At 37.7% G+C, this 17,009-nt stretch overlaps 1 protein-coding gene across 1 annotated transcript; it reads right to left on the minus strand.

The window, feature by feature from the left end:
• Positions 1–8,394: 8,394 nt before the first annotated feature.
• LOC145795584 (uncharacterized) lies at positions 8,395–8,778 on the minus strand. Its single transcript, XM_082880407.1, has one exon. The coding sequence runs from the start codon at positions 8,776–8,778 to the stop codon at positions 8,395–8,397; it is 384 nt and encodes a 127-aa protein (XP_082736533.1).
• Positions 8,779–17,009: the final 8,231 nt, after the last annotated feature.

Raw genomic sequence — 17,009 nt, forward strand, 5'->3', positions numbered from 1 at the left:
CCTCTCCCTCTCTTGGTCGGTTAAGGACAAGAAAATGGCTGAGCAATTGTGTTTTGATTCAAGTATAAGGCTCAAGTGTGTGTATATGAGATAGTGGCAAAATGGTAAATATGGCAAACTCTTTAATTGGCTTGTTTTAATCTAATTTAATCATACCTAATCAGTTTTTAGATAAATATACCATAAAATCACATTAAATATGAGGGTCACGTAACATCAATCGGTTTCTAATTCGGCCGCCGATAAGGCCTTCAATTAGCAGTTTAAACATATGAACATGAACAGATCAAACAAACAGTCAACAGATAAAATGCAATTCAAACAGACGTATTCACTCAATTCAGTTTCAATTTCAGTCAGTCGGTTCAGTATTTCATTCAGTTCGATTATCAGTTAGTTATCAGTCATTATCAGCTTCATTTAACAGTAATCGGTGATTAACGGTAATCAATCGGTCATAAATCAGTAAACAGTACGAGGGTTGTTACAGTCTCCCCTCCTTATAAAGAGTTTAGTCCTCTAAACTCGAGTTACCTTCATTCTGGAAGAAAACAGGATTCAGTGGAAATAGTTCAGGATATCGTTTGGCCATGTCATCTTCCCTTTCCCAAGTGGCATACACGCCACCATGGTTCTGCCAGTCAACTTTCACTAACGGGATCTCTTTGTTTCTCAGTTTCTTGATCCGTCGGTTTACAATCTGTATAGGCCGTTCCTCGTAAGTGTAGTCATCACTCAACACTACGTGGGTAGGCTCTATTACATGGAAGGGATCCCGGAGATAGTCTCTCAACATAGAAATGTGAAAGACGTTATGCATGTGCTCCATTTCAGGAGGAAGCGCAACCTGATACGCCACCGGATTGATTTTCTCAATGATCTCGTATGGTCTGACGTATCTCGGTGCTAACTTGCCTTTGACTCCAAAACGAGTCTGGCCTTTCATTGGTGTCACTTTCACAAAAACGTGATCACCCACTTCATACTCTCTGTCCCGTCTTCTGACATCTGCATAACTTTTCTGTCTACTCTGTGCAGTTTTTAGTCTTTGCTGTATCAGTTTCACTTTCTCAGTTGTTTCATACACAATCTCGGGCCCAAGCAAAGGCCCATCTCCAACTTCTGCCCAGCAAATTGGAGATCTACATTTTCTGCCATACAATGCCTCAAAAGGCGCCATACCAATACTCGAATGGTAGCTGTTGTTGTAGGCGAATTCAGCTAAGGGCAAATGACTTTCCCAGTCTCCCTGAAAATCAAGGATACACATTCTCAGTAAATCCTCCAGAGTTTGGATGGTCCTTTCTGATTGGCCATCTGTCTGAGGATGATAGGCACTACTCAATCTCAGTTCAGTACCCAGTGCAGTTTGTAGGCTTTGCCAAAACCTCGATGTAAACTTCGAATCCCTGTCAGAAACAATAGACACAGGCACTCCATGCAGTCTTACAATTTCATCAATATAGATAACAGCCAATTTGTCCGCATTATAGATTGTCTTGACAGGTAAGAAGTGAGCAGATTTGGTTAGTCTATCAACAATAACCCAAATTGAATCCATACCTTTTCTGGAGCGAGGTAATCCAACGATAAAATCCATCGTGATATGCTCCCATTTCCACTCTGGTATGGGTAGGGGTTGCAATAGTCCGGCAGGTCGTTGATGTTCAGCTTTGACCTGTTGGCAATGAAGACATTTGGATATAAAATCAGCAATTTCTTTCTTCATTCCCGGCCACCAGAAATTCTGTTTCAGATCTTGGTACATTTTCGTATTCCCCGGATGGATAGACAATTTCGAATTGTGGCCTTCTTGCAGAACTCTTCTTTTCAGTTCAGTATCATTTGGTACACACAGTCTTTCTTGAAATTTCAGTACATTATTCTCAAATTTGAATCCCGGTCTCGGTTTAGATTCTCTTTCTTCGATGATCTTCTTCAAGAAATCATCCAGTTGCTGTTTCTCTTTAATTTCCTCAATCAGTGCCGGTTGAGCAGAAATAGCAGCTAAGGTTCCACCTTGTTCCCGTAAAACAATTTCAATTTCAGATTTTTCAAGGTCACAAAGCAACTCTTTCTGTCCTGTAAGCAAACATGCTAAGTTTCCAATCGATTTCCGGCTCAATGCATCGGCAACGGTATTGGCTTTTCCTGGGTGGTACAAGATCTGTAGGTCGTAATCCTTTATCAGTTCTAGCCATCTCCGCTGTCTCATATTCAGTTCTTTCTGTGTGAAGAAATACTTCAAGCTCTTGTGGTCGGTATATACTTCACATGTTACCCCGTACAGGTAGTGACGCCAAATTTTCAGTGCAAATACTACTGCAGCAAGTTCCAGATCATGGGTCGGGTAATTCTTTTCATGTGGTCTTAGTTGTCGGGAAGCATAAGCTATAACCTTCCCATTCTGCATTAAAACACATCCCAAACCCTTATGAGAAGCATCACTAAATACAGTATAACCATCCGTACCTGAGGGTAAAGTCAAAACTGGTGCAGTCACAAGTCGAGTTTTCAACTCCTGGAAAGCAGATTCTCTTTGGTCGGTCCAGTCAAATGATGTCCCCTTTTGAGTTAACTGAGTCAATGGTAGGGCAATTTTGGAGAAATCTTTGACAAATCTTCTGTAATATCCAGCCAATCCCAAAAAGCTTCGGACTTCAGTCACATTTGTTGGTCTTGGCCAGTTCACCACAGCTTCAATTTTCTGCGGATCAACAGAAATTCCATCTTTGCTAACAACATGCCCCAAAAACATAACATGGTCAAGCCAAAATTCACATTTAGACAGTTTAGCATACAGTTTCTGTTCCCTTAAGGTTTGTAGGGCAAGTCTCAGATGATGTTCATGCTGTTCTATACTTTTGGAGTAAATCAATAAACAGATGCATATCCCCAACAATAATTTCACATGCGGGGTACATATAAGCACACGTCATGGATCCCCCTACGGGTGATGATACGGCTAGCAGATAGTTCATAGGTTCTAAGGGTCTATTCAATTTCCGTGAGAAAGCATGCGATACACAAGAATGCGTAGACCCCGAATCAATTAATACATATGCATTTTGTGCACAAATAGAGAGAATACCTGACACAACGGTCTCGGTATTCTGCACATCTCCCGGTACTAGTGCGAACACTCGGCCTTGCCTCACAGGCTCTTTCCCGGTAGCTCTGGGGTTAGGCTTTGGTGGAGCATTTGATGCTGCTGCGCTTGGTGCAGCTTTACTACCGACTTGTGGAGCAGAGGGGCAGTCTTTAACCATGTGGCCCACCTTGCCACACCTGTAACAGGCTCCAGATATTCTGTAGCAGACTCCCTTGTGCTTCTTGCCACATTCAGAACAGGGTGGTATGAATCCACTCCCTTGACTGGGGCTAGTTGTTGTCCCCGTATTCTGTTTCTTGTTGGCTGGGTTGTGCTTGCCTTTCTTGAATTTGAAACTCTGCCTTTTTCCATGCCATTCAGTCGTTGGTGTTTCAGATTGTTTCACTGCTGCAATGTTCGACTCGGCCATCAATGCCCGGTCGAGAACACCCACAAAAGTCGGTAACTTCAAAACATTTATCCGGTCAAGTATTGCCACATTAAGGCCACCTTCAAATTTTCTGGCCTTCTTATATTCAGTATCCACCATATGCGGTGCATAACGGGCAAGTTCAGTAAATTTGGTTTCATATTCTGCAACGGACGTGGTGCCCTGTTTCAGTTGTTCAAACTCAGTTACTTTCCTATCCCTGACACACTGCGGGAAGTACTTTTCAAAGAATGACTCCTTGAACTGAGCCCAAGTCATAACAGTGTTTGTTTCACGGATTAACATCCACCACCTTCTAGCTTCTTCTTGTAAGGTGAAGGTAGCTAACAGTACTTTATTCGCTTCAGAGCACGGGAACACCTCAAATAATTTCTCTGTCTCAAGCACCCACGCTTCAGCTTTTAACGGTTCAAGGCCTCCCTGGAAGGATGGCGGTTTCATCTTACTGAATTTATGGGTGAGAGCAATAATATCCCCATCATCCGCATTCGCATTAGGTTCCGGCTGTACCGGAGGAGGAGGTGGGGGCTGTTGGTTCTGTTGTTGTTCAAGTCTAGCAGTTATCAGTTCTATCATTCTTTCCATTCTTTCCATTCTTGCCTCAGTAGATGAGGACTCAGGTTCATTTGCATTGTCCATTTCACTATAAGCAGTTATAACAGTTTTAAACATAAGCAGTCATTTGTTTCATAGTTTAAGACATTAACAGATATTCAGTCATAACATAGCCACACACTTTTCATGCTCATGCGATGCCCTAATCACTTTTCTAGGACACCCTATAGCTCATTTGGACACGTGTGTGCGGTATAACTCGTGGTTAAGTATCGCTCTGATACCACTCTGTCACGACCCAAACCCGGCCCTATGGGTTTAGTACCGTAACCGGCCAGTAATCCGAGATTACCGAAGGCCTGCAGAACAGTAATACAGTAAAACAGAGTACAGGGCCTGGCGGAAGCCAATACAGTAAATAAATAGTGTCCATTGAGCTGTGACAGTCTATATGCAAAAAGGCTTTTCATACATTATACAAAAACAGTACAGAACAGTATACACAATATTCACATCCACTTAACTAGGGACTCAACCCCACATAACAGTACAGAAAACATTCCGTCTGTACAAAACAGTACGGTCTGTACAAAACAGTAAAACAGTACAGAAAGGGGGGAAATTCTAAAACACCCCTAAGCCTTAACAGTAGGCTCGGAACCTCGCAGTGAGGCATAAAGGCTGGCTTGACAAAACTGGAGTAACCCTGACGTTCCTAGCTCCGTTCTGGTGCCTGTACACCTACATATATATATGAGCAGTGAGCTAAAGCCCAGTGAATAACATAAAGCGTAAAGGGGTTTAGAATGAATGTCCTTACAGTAATGAAAACAGTTCAATTCAGTATTCAGAAGATAATCAGTTGAACATATCTTTACACAATTGTTACTCACAGAGTTCTGGGCTACAGTATGCTAGAGCGTGTCTCCCCAGTTGCCAACCCTACACAGTTCACAGGTTGAACACACACTAAGCTACACAGTTGGGAAATCTCATAACTTAATCCCTAATTTGCCTTGGTGTGTTCTACAATGATATCCTCATCAAGGTGCCTTAAACTAGGCCTAAGAATGCCTAGGATGGGATGAGGATGCAAAAAATACACTTAGAAAACATTTCGCAAGGTTTGCTGAAAATAGGAGCCTCGCTCGAGCGAGACTTCCTACGCTCGAGCGTAAGTCCAAAATCAAAGGCTTCGCTCGAGCGAGGAATCCTTCGCTCGAGCGGTCTGCAAAACAGTAAAAGTACTGGATGCTGAAATTTTACGCGCGATGGTCGCTCGATGGTCGCTCGAGCGGAGCCCTGGACAAAGGTGCTCGCTCGAGCGGGGAATCCTTCGCTCGAGCGAGGAAGCCAAATCTGGAATTTCCAGATTTGCCTCCCAAGCTCAAACCAAGCATTCAACCACTCCAAACTCGACCTCTTGGGCCCAAATTCTGGAAAACATCATTAAATTCAATGTATAACAAGTTTCAAAGCTCAATTTATGAATTCAAGCCCCAAAGGTGAGTCAATTAAAGCCTCATCAAACCCATTTTCAAAAATATGAAGAACATGCAAACATGCAAGGATTTGAACCAAATCAAAGCTTCAAAGCTTGTTCAAATGAGCTCATTTCTTTTCAAATCAGTTGGAAACATGGTCTATAACAACAATATGAGCATGCATGTACCAATGTCCATGTAATCAACCTCAAAATGCAACAATACCAACATGCATGCAAGAAATGATCTTCAATCCATCATTTATGGACCAAATCATGACTTAGCTCTACAAATTAACATGAATCATGCAAGAATGAACTCAAGAACAGCAACAAGAAGATGGATGTCCTACCTTAGTCTTGTAGAATTAGGAGTGAGAGAGCTCAAATGTGCAAATACACTTCAATTCTCAAACAATTTCAAGCAATTTTCAAGGTAGAACTCAATTTCTCTCCCTCTCCCTCTCTTGGTCGGTTAAGGACAAGAAAATGGCTGAGCAATTGTGTTTTGATTCAAGTATAAGGCTCAAGTGTGTGTATATGAGATAGTGGCAAAATGGTAAATATGGCAAACTCTTTAATTGGCTTGTTTTAATCTAATTTAATCATACCTAATCAGTTTTTAGATAAATATACCATAAAATCACATTAAATATGAGGGTCACGTAACATCAATCGGTTTCTAATTCGGCCGCCGATAAGGCCTTCAATCAGCAGTTTAAACATATGAACATGAACAGATCAAACAAACAGTCAACAGATAAAATGCAATTCAAACAGACGTATTCACTCAATTCAGTTTCAATTTCAGTCAGTCGGTTCAGTATTTCATTCAGTTCGATTATCAGTTAGTTATCAGTCATTATCAGCTTCATTTAACAGTAATCGGTGATTAACGGTAATCAATCGGTCATAAATTAGTAAACAGTACGAGGGTTGTTACACATAGTGGCAAGGCCAAAGTCACAACTAGCTCGGGCTGTTTGCTAGGTGCAAACTCCACTCTCAATTGCCCCTTAATCCCATCGGTTGCAACATGATTGGGATTACTTTATTCTTGTATAATCTTTATTTCAGCTCAGTTTGTCATCAAGCTTCATGATAGTTTGGTCAAGTTTTATCACTTACACTGCTGCACAAATCTTCATAGCTCAAATTTTTCAAAATGTTCTTCGGCTTTCATGTTAACCGCTCAACCACTTAACCCGGCGATTTACTTCTCGGTGAGCAAAATCAATGCAACTCCTTAGTAAGCAAAATAAACTTAGCTCGATGATTTACTTCTCGGCGAGCAAAATCAGCATGGTAACTTTCTTGGCAAGCAAAATCAGCTCTGCAAGGAACTCCAAGGTCGGCGAACAAGGTCCGCTCTGTGACTTGCTTCTTGGCGAGCAAGATTAGCTCGGCAAGGAACATCAAGGTGGGCGAACAAGGTCAGCTCAGTGACTTGCTTCTTGGTGAGCAAGATTAGCTCGGCAAGGAATTCCAAGGTCGGCGAGCAAGGTCTGCTTCGCAACTTATTTCTTGGCAAGCAAGATCAGCTCCGCAAGGAACTCCAAGGTCAGCGAGCAAGGTCAGCTCGGCGACTTGCTTCTTGGCGAGCAAGATCAGCTCGGCAAAGAACTCTAACATCAGGGAGCAAGGTCAGCTCGACGACTTGCTTCTTAACGAGCAAGATCAGCTCGGCAAGGAATATCAAGGTGGGCGAGCAAGGTCAGCTCGGCGACTTGTTTTTGGCGAGCAAGATCAGCTCGGTAAGGAACTCCAAGGTCGGCGAGCAAGGTCCATTTCGCCACTTGTTTCTTGGCGAGCAAGATCAGCTCTGCAAGGAACTCCAAGGTCGGCGAGCAAGGTCAGCTCGACGACTTGCTTCTTAGCGAACAAGATCAACTCGGTAAGGAACTCCAAGGTCGGCGAGCAAGGTTCGCTCCGTGACTTGTTTCTTGGCAAGCAAGATTAGCTCGGCAAAGAACTCCAAGGTCAGCAAGCAAGGTCCACTCTGCGACTTGTTTCTTGGCGAGCAAGATCAGCTTGGCAAGGAACTCCAAGGTCGGCGAGCAAGGTCAGCTCGGCAAGGAACTCCAAGGTCGGCGAGTAAGGTCGGCTTGGCAACTTGCTTCTTGGCGAGCAAGATCAGCTCGGCAAGGAACTCCAAGGTCGGGGAGCAAGGTCAGCTCGACGACGTGCTTCTTGGTGAGCAAAATTAGCTCGGCAAGGAACCCTAAAGTTGATTAAAACCATCAATAAACCTCTTGGTCGAGTTAAATCCACCCGGCAAGGAATTCCAGAGTTGAACAAAGCCATTAACAAACCTCTCGCCGAGCAAAATCTACCCGTGCAAGGAATTCCAAAGTTGATAAAATCATCAACAAGCCTCTTGCCAAGCAAAATCCGTCCGGCAAGGAATTTTGATCTTTCCGTCAAAATGATCGTCAGTTACCCCTTGGACCGCACTAAATCCGCTTGGCGAGGCAAAAATACAACAATTTTCAAGAAAATGGTCTGCTTGTTTCATTGTGCCAATGGCAAAAAGGGTTACAAAAATTGAATTAAGAACAAAACTTTAGACTGGCAGAGTTCGATGTTCTGGAAATGGATCGGCCATTTTCATTCTGCGAGTTTTATGCCCCTTTTCCTTAACCTTCTTACAGACGTCTTCTAAAAACCGAACTCCTTATATCTCTTCTATGGTGGTTTGCATGGCCATCATCTTGTCTGACTGTGTGAACCTTTCCCACTACTATCTTGTTCTCTACTACTGAACTTGTCGTCACGGTAGCTGCAACTACATCGTCTTCGACTCGGATGTGCTAATTAATGTGTTGCATGAGCAATTCCATGGTCGACGGTTAATTCATTGTGAGCGAGTCTCAGTGGATATCCAACTGGAAGACCGCGCTTATCCTGAGTGATTGCAAGGTTGGTTGCGCAATTAGAGATCTCGTTGAAAGTCTTCCAATACTTAGCGATACACGCCTTCAAAGAGTCACCCGACTCCATCTTTACTCTCAAGAGATAGTTAACTTCCTTGGGCGTTTTGGCGTTTGTCTTAAATCTAGTGACAAATGCCTCTGCCAACTGTTGCCATCCCTCGATGGTCTCCTCTAGCAGCCTTTCGAACCATTTTAGGCCCAACTCACCCAAAGTCGATGGAAAAACAAGGCACATGAGCGCATCGTTTCGCCTGTACCCAGCCATAACCTGCCGGAAGTGGCTTATGTGCATGTACGGATCAGTCTTTCCGTCATGGAGTGTAAACCTTGGCTAATGGAACCTGGGGGGGAGCGGTGCGTTCTCGATCTCTACGGAAAAAGGGGTGGCACTTAGCCTTGCCAACTCTCTTTTTGGTGGCACGTGTGCCGCCAAGTGTGGTTGTGGGATGGTGACCTCTTCACTGGCTCGCCCTCTAGGGACCAGTCACTGCAGTGCAGGCACCCTCTACGCCTCTCGCCGGTTAGCGTGCTCCTCCAACACATCCCTCAGGTCTTTCGAACGGTCGGAGTAAGAATATCTCGACGCCATCATCAGACGTAAAGGGTGGTAACTGCTGTCCTGCGTTTGAGATGTCGTTGCCAGTGCGACGTAGTCTCCAATTCTGAAGCTTCTCGTGACGGAGAGTGAAAGGGTGTGGCGTCTATTCTGATTGCTTGAATGGCTAGAATGAGTGTGCTCACTGTGGTTTCCCACTCCAGCGACGCCCTTTCCCTTTATCTGGCGTCTCATGGCCTCCATTTCTATCGCCATTTTCTTGATGATGGTATCTTGGTCTCTCAGTTTGTCTTTCTGGTGTTGAGTGTGTGAATCTCACCGTCGGTGACACTCTTTTGGACAAATAGAGCGCCCAGAATTCCTTGCGCGCTTATCTCGCGCAGCTCTAGGAAGTCCTCGCGCGAAGGTCTCCAAACCAGCCATCGCCGGAATGGCAAACAGGCCATCTTTGCGCCGAACGGACTCTAGCGTGATGCCGTCGATGGCAGACAGCGGAATGTCGTTGTTGTTCGCCATAAAAGATGACCGAAAAAGCTTGGAGGACAATGTTTTCTCTGTCAGCTTTCCCACAGACGGCACCAATTGTACGGGGAAGAAATGTTTGTCACTATCCGTACTCCTCGTGTCCAAGCTTTGCTTCACTCTGAATGACCTGGAAACACAACGATGGTGAGCTACCCGACGAGTGTGATGCTGAAAAGCCCCTCCGACGATCAAGTTAGCACCTTTTTAGAGAGAGAAGAAGAGAGAGAAGAGACCAAAGACCAATAGAGCTCTGGTTAGCCAAAAATTCAGACTTGTTGTATGAAGACGCCGCTCAGTCTATATAGCCTCTGCGCGAGCTACTCTACTCGTCATTTCCTAGATGCGTGGTTGTACTGCCCTCTCTATTCTTTACACGTGTACCCGTCAATATCGCCAAACAACATTGGCCAAACTGCCAAATGGTATTGACGCACACCATTGGTGGGTTTCTCTTCTCGTACTCAAATTGGACCACCTGGCAATTTCCACCGAGCTAGGCATAGCCCGGTCAGTTCTAGCCTCAATTCCCGTTGACCTTTAGGGTCAAGCTCAATAACTAGCTTGGTTTGCCTAACTCCGTTCGTTCCCGCTGACCTTGCTCGGCCTTGGACCATCGTTTCACTTAGCTCAGCTTAGCCCAGTCTAACTTTCGGACCTTGGGCTAACTCAGCCGCATGATCTAGAACCTCGGCCAAACTACCCTCGGCAATGCCAACTCGGTCGCGTAACACAATGGCAAGGCCAAAGTCACAACTAGCTCGACCTGTTTGCTAGGTGCAAACTCCACTCTCATATGGTAATGCATTTTATATTTCTAAAAAAAAAAAAAAAAGAGGAAAAAAAGAGAGAACTAAAATAAATAATAAGAATAAGAGAAATAGAAAGAAATCCACGCAAAATTAAAGTGCGAAGATTATGACTTCGAAAATGAGAATTGAGTTGAAAATTCAAGTGGATGGAAATCGTGTTTCACTAAGTTCTTGTTTTTTAAATGTTCACTTTAAAATTTAAATGACTTCTTTTACGTGGATAATTATGGGTTTTAAGCTATAAATATACGAATATCTTAAGGAGATGAGTATTAAAAATATCTTGGGGTAGCAAACTCATATAATTTAAATATATTCTTAACTAATACTATTATTATATTTAAGTATATTTTTTCAAAATTTTAGGGTGCTTGTTGTCAGTGTCAACCCCTCAATCAATCCATTCTTGGGGAGAGGAAAATAAAATTGAGTTAAAGTTAAATATTGTTATTAGTAATTTTAGTTAATAGAGATTATTTTTATTAAATTTTAGATATTTAATCATTCATTATTTTTTTTATAGATGTTTTTCTAAAATTCGTAGCATTGTTTTTATTGGCCTGTTGATGCTCCATGGCACTGAATAATTTCACAATTTGCAAATTGAGATACCTCTATTCTTCTGTATATAAATAAGGGAAATTACAAATACAATTCGGTAGATTTATTTAAAGGAAAATTTATTGATTTTTTTTTAAGTACTTATATTCCAATTAGTTCATAATATATTTTTTTATTTCAATAAATCTTATTATTTAGACATTTGATTCACTGAATCCTAATTCTCATAATTAAGATATTTTATGGATAATTTTATCTTTACAAATATTTTTTGAACTCTTAGAACTTAGTGATGTGAACATTCATATTTGACAGTGTAAATGTTCACATCACGGAACATTCACATTAACAGTGTGAACATTAATACGTATTTTACCCTATTATTATTAAGGGTATTTTGATAACTATCTCCCTCATAGGATTTATTGGAACATATGAAAATAATTTAGATTAAGTAGAATACAAGTAGGTGAAGAGAGTCTTATGAATAAATGTCTCTTATTTAAAAGGTTAACTACCAATAGGCCCTAATAATTGAACTTAATTCCTATAAAGTCCTATTGATAATAAGTCATAGTAATATCATCGCTAAAAATAATTTTTTGTGATGAGTTTTTGTATATGTTGCTAGAAATTAACCATTAGTGACTTTTTGTTACGGTTTTTATAGATTGTCGCTAAAACTTACAATTAATGACTTTTTTTGTGACGAATTTTTTAAACTGTTGCTGAAAATTAAAAATTAGTAACTTTTTTTTGTGACTATTTTTTTAAACTATCGCTAAAACTTATAATTAGTGATTTTTTTGTGATAAAATTTTCAAACTGTCACTGAAAATTAACAATTAGTGACTTTTTTTAATAGTGTTTGGTGGAAAACACTATTAATTTTCACAAGACCTATTGGACAATAAGTTCACCTATTAGGATCTGCACGAAGTCCCCCTATTTAAAATACTAATTGTTCTTGTAATTTTAGAAATTATATTTCGTTTGTTAAAATTTTAATCACACAATGAACAACTCTTTTATTATTGGTTATTAACTCAATTAATACTTTTTGTGATATTAATAATATTTTTTAATTAAGAATTTTGACAATTTCATTATTATATAGAAAGTTAGTTATAAATTTTATTTTTTCTAACATCTAATGTTGAATGATAAGTTATGACAAAAAATAAATATATACTTGTACTCCCTCCGTCTTATTTTGTTGGTCTACTATTCTATTTTAGATGTCTCAAAATGATAGTCTCATTTGAAAAATTAAAATAAAAAATATTTAATTTTCTAAAACTACCCTTTTTAAGTAATTATAAATATATTAAAAATTTGAAAAGATAGGGACATTAGTGAAAAAATATTTCGAAATTTAAATTTAAGTGTAATGATTGTGAAATTCTATTTTCACACACCAAATTTTCTCAATCCACTCACTTAATAAATCTTTTTATATTACATTTTTATCCTAAGATAAAAGTACCAAAATATCCTCATCTTTCCAACCAAAATCCTAAGTCCTTGACCTCTTTGACCACCCTAATCATACTCTTGACCTCTGGCGAAGAACATGATTAGGGTATAAAATAATGCACGGGAAAATAAGCACAAAAAAAAAAGGCAATTTAGCATAAAAAAATTCCTAATACCTTTGAAAGAATTAAGAAAAAAAAACATAAAACGCAAAATTGGTATTGGGTTTGTGGATTATCTTAATTTACAATAAAAAATATATGGAAAAGAAGTATTTATCAAATAGAGTCAATATAAAATTGGTAAGGTTGGTATAATTTAAATTGAGTTTGGATTTGTGTACAACACTATATATAAATAAGAAAATACATGCTAACGTAACTTTTTTAGAAAAACGTAAGTCCTTAGAATGTGTTACCTAAGAAAGGAAAAAACACTACATTTAATATATATATGTATATATATATATGATTGTAATAAAATTGTGAAACTTAAATTTTAGGTTTCAATATTTTTTAAATTTTCATAATTTACATACAAAAATCTAACTATTTATATTATTTTATATAAAAATATTTTATTAATTTTTTTAGATCCCGTGTATAGCATGGTTTTCACTAGTTTAGTTCTAATCTAAATTTGAAAATCCAAGTGTATAAATCGAGTGTAGAATCTGTTTGGGAAGTTGGCTATTTTAATATGCTATTTTAGTTTTTGGCTATATCTTTTAATATCTTTTGTCAGACCTACTTATCTAGGCCAATGTCTTGTCATCTGGGATCTGCTCACCTAAGGTGAGCTCTTCTCTTCTCGAACCTACTCATCTTAGGTCGTGGTCTTGTCATCTGAGATCTTCTCTCCTAGGGCGAGCTCTTCTCTTCTCGGACCTACTCTTTTAGGTCGAGGTCTTGTCATCTGCGATCTGCTCACAAAAAAATTTCAAAACACAAAAAAAAAAAAATTAAAAAAAATTCTCCAATATAATATCTACAGCCAATAAAGTAATTACATATTTCACATATTCTTATAATGCGTTATATATTTTTATATTTTGTTAACAATATACTAGCATTAATGATGACACTTATATTATTATTATTAGAATAAATTACACTTATTTCTCCTTAAGTTTAGAGAGGATACAACATGCTCCATAAATTTGACATAATTATACTAAACTCTCTTAAGATTTTAATTCATATTGTCTTTTTTTCATAAAAAATTCATTAGTAGCATAAATGAAAAAAGGACAAGTGTACCTGAGAAAACCCATAAGCCATACATTACTAATGGACAAATACGATTTTCTTAGGGACCCTGTGTGAAGAATGGAGAATTGGATAAACTTTTTTCCACATCTTTGCGAAAGTGTGAAAAAAGGCTCCCCCAAACACTAGCCTCCGGGACAATTTAATATTTTTATTTAAAAATTAAAATTTATTAAAAAAATAAAAGGCTAATAATTTATAACAAAAAATTAAAAAAAAAATTTCTATCATTTGCACATCTTTTCATAAAAAATTAAAAAATCATTTTAAACATATTAATTTTATTATCTCATATTTTAGCCAAAAACGAAAATGTTATTAAAATAACATGTTCTCAACTGAGAAGGGTTGGCTATGGCTTTTCACTGTGTCATGGATTTTGGCATAGTTTATGAAATTGTTTATAGAGATTGTCTAGTTCATCTCGTTGTCGGTATGTTTTTGGTTTATTTTAATAATTCAAATCAATTCGTTTGTAGAATTTTTTGAAAAAATCATTTATATTGAAAATTAGTTTGATCGGATATCAATAATTATTTAATCTAATAGATTTGTCTAAAAAAATGGATAAATCACTTTCAAAATCTTAGTATTTGTTAATTATTTTTTAGACAAATATGATTGATCAAGTGTTTACTATTGTCTGATCAAACCAATTTTTGGTATGGATTATTTTCTCTAGGGACTCTATAAATGACCGGTTTGGTTCATTGAGATAAGATTGAAATGAGCCCACAATGGGCCAAACTGGACGGTCAACTTGGCCAGTTGGAGACAATTTAAATTCTTGTTTATAATATTTTTATTTTAAAAATTTGTATAGAATGTTTGGTGCATTTTTTTGTTACAGCTTATAAGATAAAAATAATTGAAATATATTAAAAAAATAAACTGATTATTGAAAAATAGGAGAAGGATATTTTTAATTTTTCAAAAATAAATTAAAATAAAATAATGAAAGATAAATTTAATTTCTTTTACCTAAATTATTTTGACAACGAGGATATTTGAAATTTTTTCCTAACTTAAGCTTGTGGGCATTTTGATGATATTTGTGTTACAAATTGGAAGAGGTCGGCAGGTGTTTGGGGTTGCTGCTGTGCATGGTATGCAGTAGCAACTATTGCATATCTTATTAGGCTTATTTTAGGGTTTAATTTAATAATTTAAATTGTTCACATTTTAAGAGTTATCAAACAAAATATACCTGTAAAAAATTACGTCGATCAGATATCGTTATCTCTTTTATCAAATCACATTTGCATTGAGTTTTATGTTTCAAATTACATTTATCTTCTTTTTTTTTAAAATAGAAATGTGATTTGATGAAAGGGTTAACGATATCCGATTGACATGATTTTTTTAATGATATATTCTACTCGATGACTTCTAAAATATGAACGATTTAAATTATCGAATTAAACCCTAAAATGAGTCCAATAAAATACACAACAATTACTGTTGCACCATGCACACCCCCAAACTCAGTTGGTAGACTTCATAAAAGAGCATCTTAAATATTTCCACAAGTACATGAGTACATTTGAAGGTTAAATTATTTGGCTCACGTTAAAATCTCAACTTTATGTTAGTTAAATGATTTGTACGAAATCTTCTATCTTTAGATATTTTTATTCTTTTATTTCAAATTTCTCTTAATCATTTAAATATGTTTCGAAAATTCACGTGGCTTGATAGTTAGAATACAGAAAAAACAAAATTTAAGAACATAAATATTTTAGGGTAATTACATTGACATCTTTTGAGATTTTTATTTAATAGAAATTCCCTCTTCACATTTGAAAAATACACTTACCCCCTATAAGATTAAAATGACATATTTACTCTTTAACCTTTATACATATAAAATAATAAAATAATACAAATATTTTGTTCAGAGATTTTAAAGGAAATAACAATCATCTTCTTTGATTTAACTCACACAAAAAATTGAATGTTTTTTATTTTTACTTTATTTTTAAAAATATTTTAGGCAATTTTTTTATTTTTTTAAATATACCGAATCTAGATATATTTAAGAAGTATAATATTTTAGGAAAAATTAATCTAACGTCATTTTCCCATTTTTAGTAATGGAAGAGATTCACAATATTATTTTTTAATGTCTAAGGTCCCCAAACCCACACCCATCTATCACAGAAAAATTTGATATATCTCACGCTCTCTATCTCTCTCTCCTGCTCATTGATCTCAAAGACGAGATCACTCCATTCTTGTCATAATTATAGAACTCGAAGGCATCCTTTAGCCCTGCAATCTTTGAGACTGATGAAGCTGTCGAGGTCGATGTCGAGCTCCTCCATTAACTACTCTCGTATTAATTATTATTATTTATTTTGGTCCAGGTTCATTGTACCTTAGCATCTTCCAAACGCAACAACGGGGCTTTAGTTGAGTAGTTGCTTCGAAATCAATCCTACTTTTCGTCGAGGTTGGTGTCAAGCTCCTCTATTAACTACTCTTGTATTAATGATTATTATTTATTTTGGTCCAGGTTCACTGTACCTTAGTATCTTCCCAACGCAACAACGAGGCTTCAGTTGAGTAGTTGCTTCGAAATCAATCATACCTTTTTCGATTTTGTTGTGAAATTGCAACATCATCATCAAAATCCATTTGTTTTTGTTTTTCTTCCTTTTCTTTTTCGCAATCTCTCTGTACCTATTTCAATGGAGATTTCGGATAAATCTGCAGCAGATTCCAAAATTTCGTCACCAAATACATTCGGATCCATCGTAATTGGAGGCATCTTCGATCGATTACACGACGATCACTACCTTTTCCTCAAAGTTCTCTATCTCTCTCTCTCTGTGTATATATATATATCTGAAAATGTATCTGATTAAGTTGGTACTTACAGAAAGTGGCGGAATTGGGTAGGGATCGCATTGTGGTTGGAGTTTGTGATGGACCCATGTTGAGTAAGAAATAGGTATTTTTAACATCTTTATGCTTTATGTGAATCCATGTTTGTTGATTACTTACTGGGTGATTACTATAAATTGCTCATTGCTTCACTTCATAATTTTCTCTGGATAAAGTCACGCAAATTTTCTCTAACACAATTTTCTCTAGATATGGCCACACAAAGTCACACAAATTTTCTCTTACACAATAGAGCCACATAAAACCACACAAATTTTCTCTCCACAATTTCTCTGTGAAATCCAGAGGATAGAGAAAATTCGTCTAAAGAAATTCTCTGTGAACCAAAATTTCTCTGTGAAATCGAGAGAAAATTCGTCCAGAGAAATTAAAAGTTTGTTATTGCAATCCAGAG

The sequence above is a fragment of the Camellia sinensis genome, chromosome 7, assembly GCF_055761805.1.
Source record: "Camellia sinensis isolate YWXY chromosome 7, ASM5576180v1, whole genome shotgun sequence".
NCBI lineage: Eukaryota > Viridiplantae > Streptophyta > Magnoliopsida > Ericales > Theaceae > Camellia > Camellia sinensis.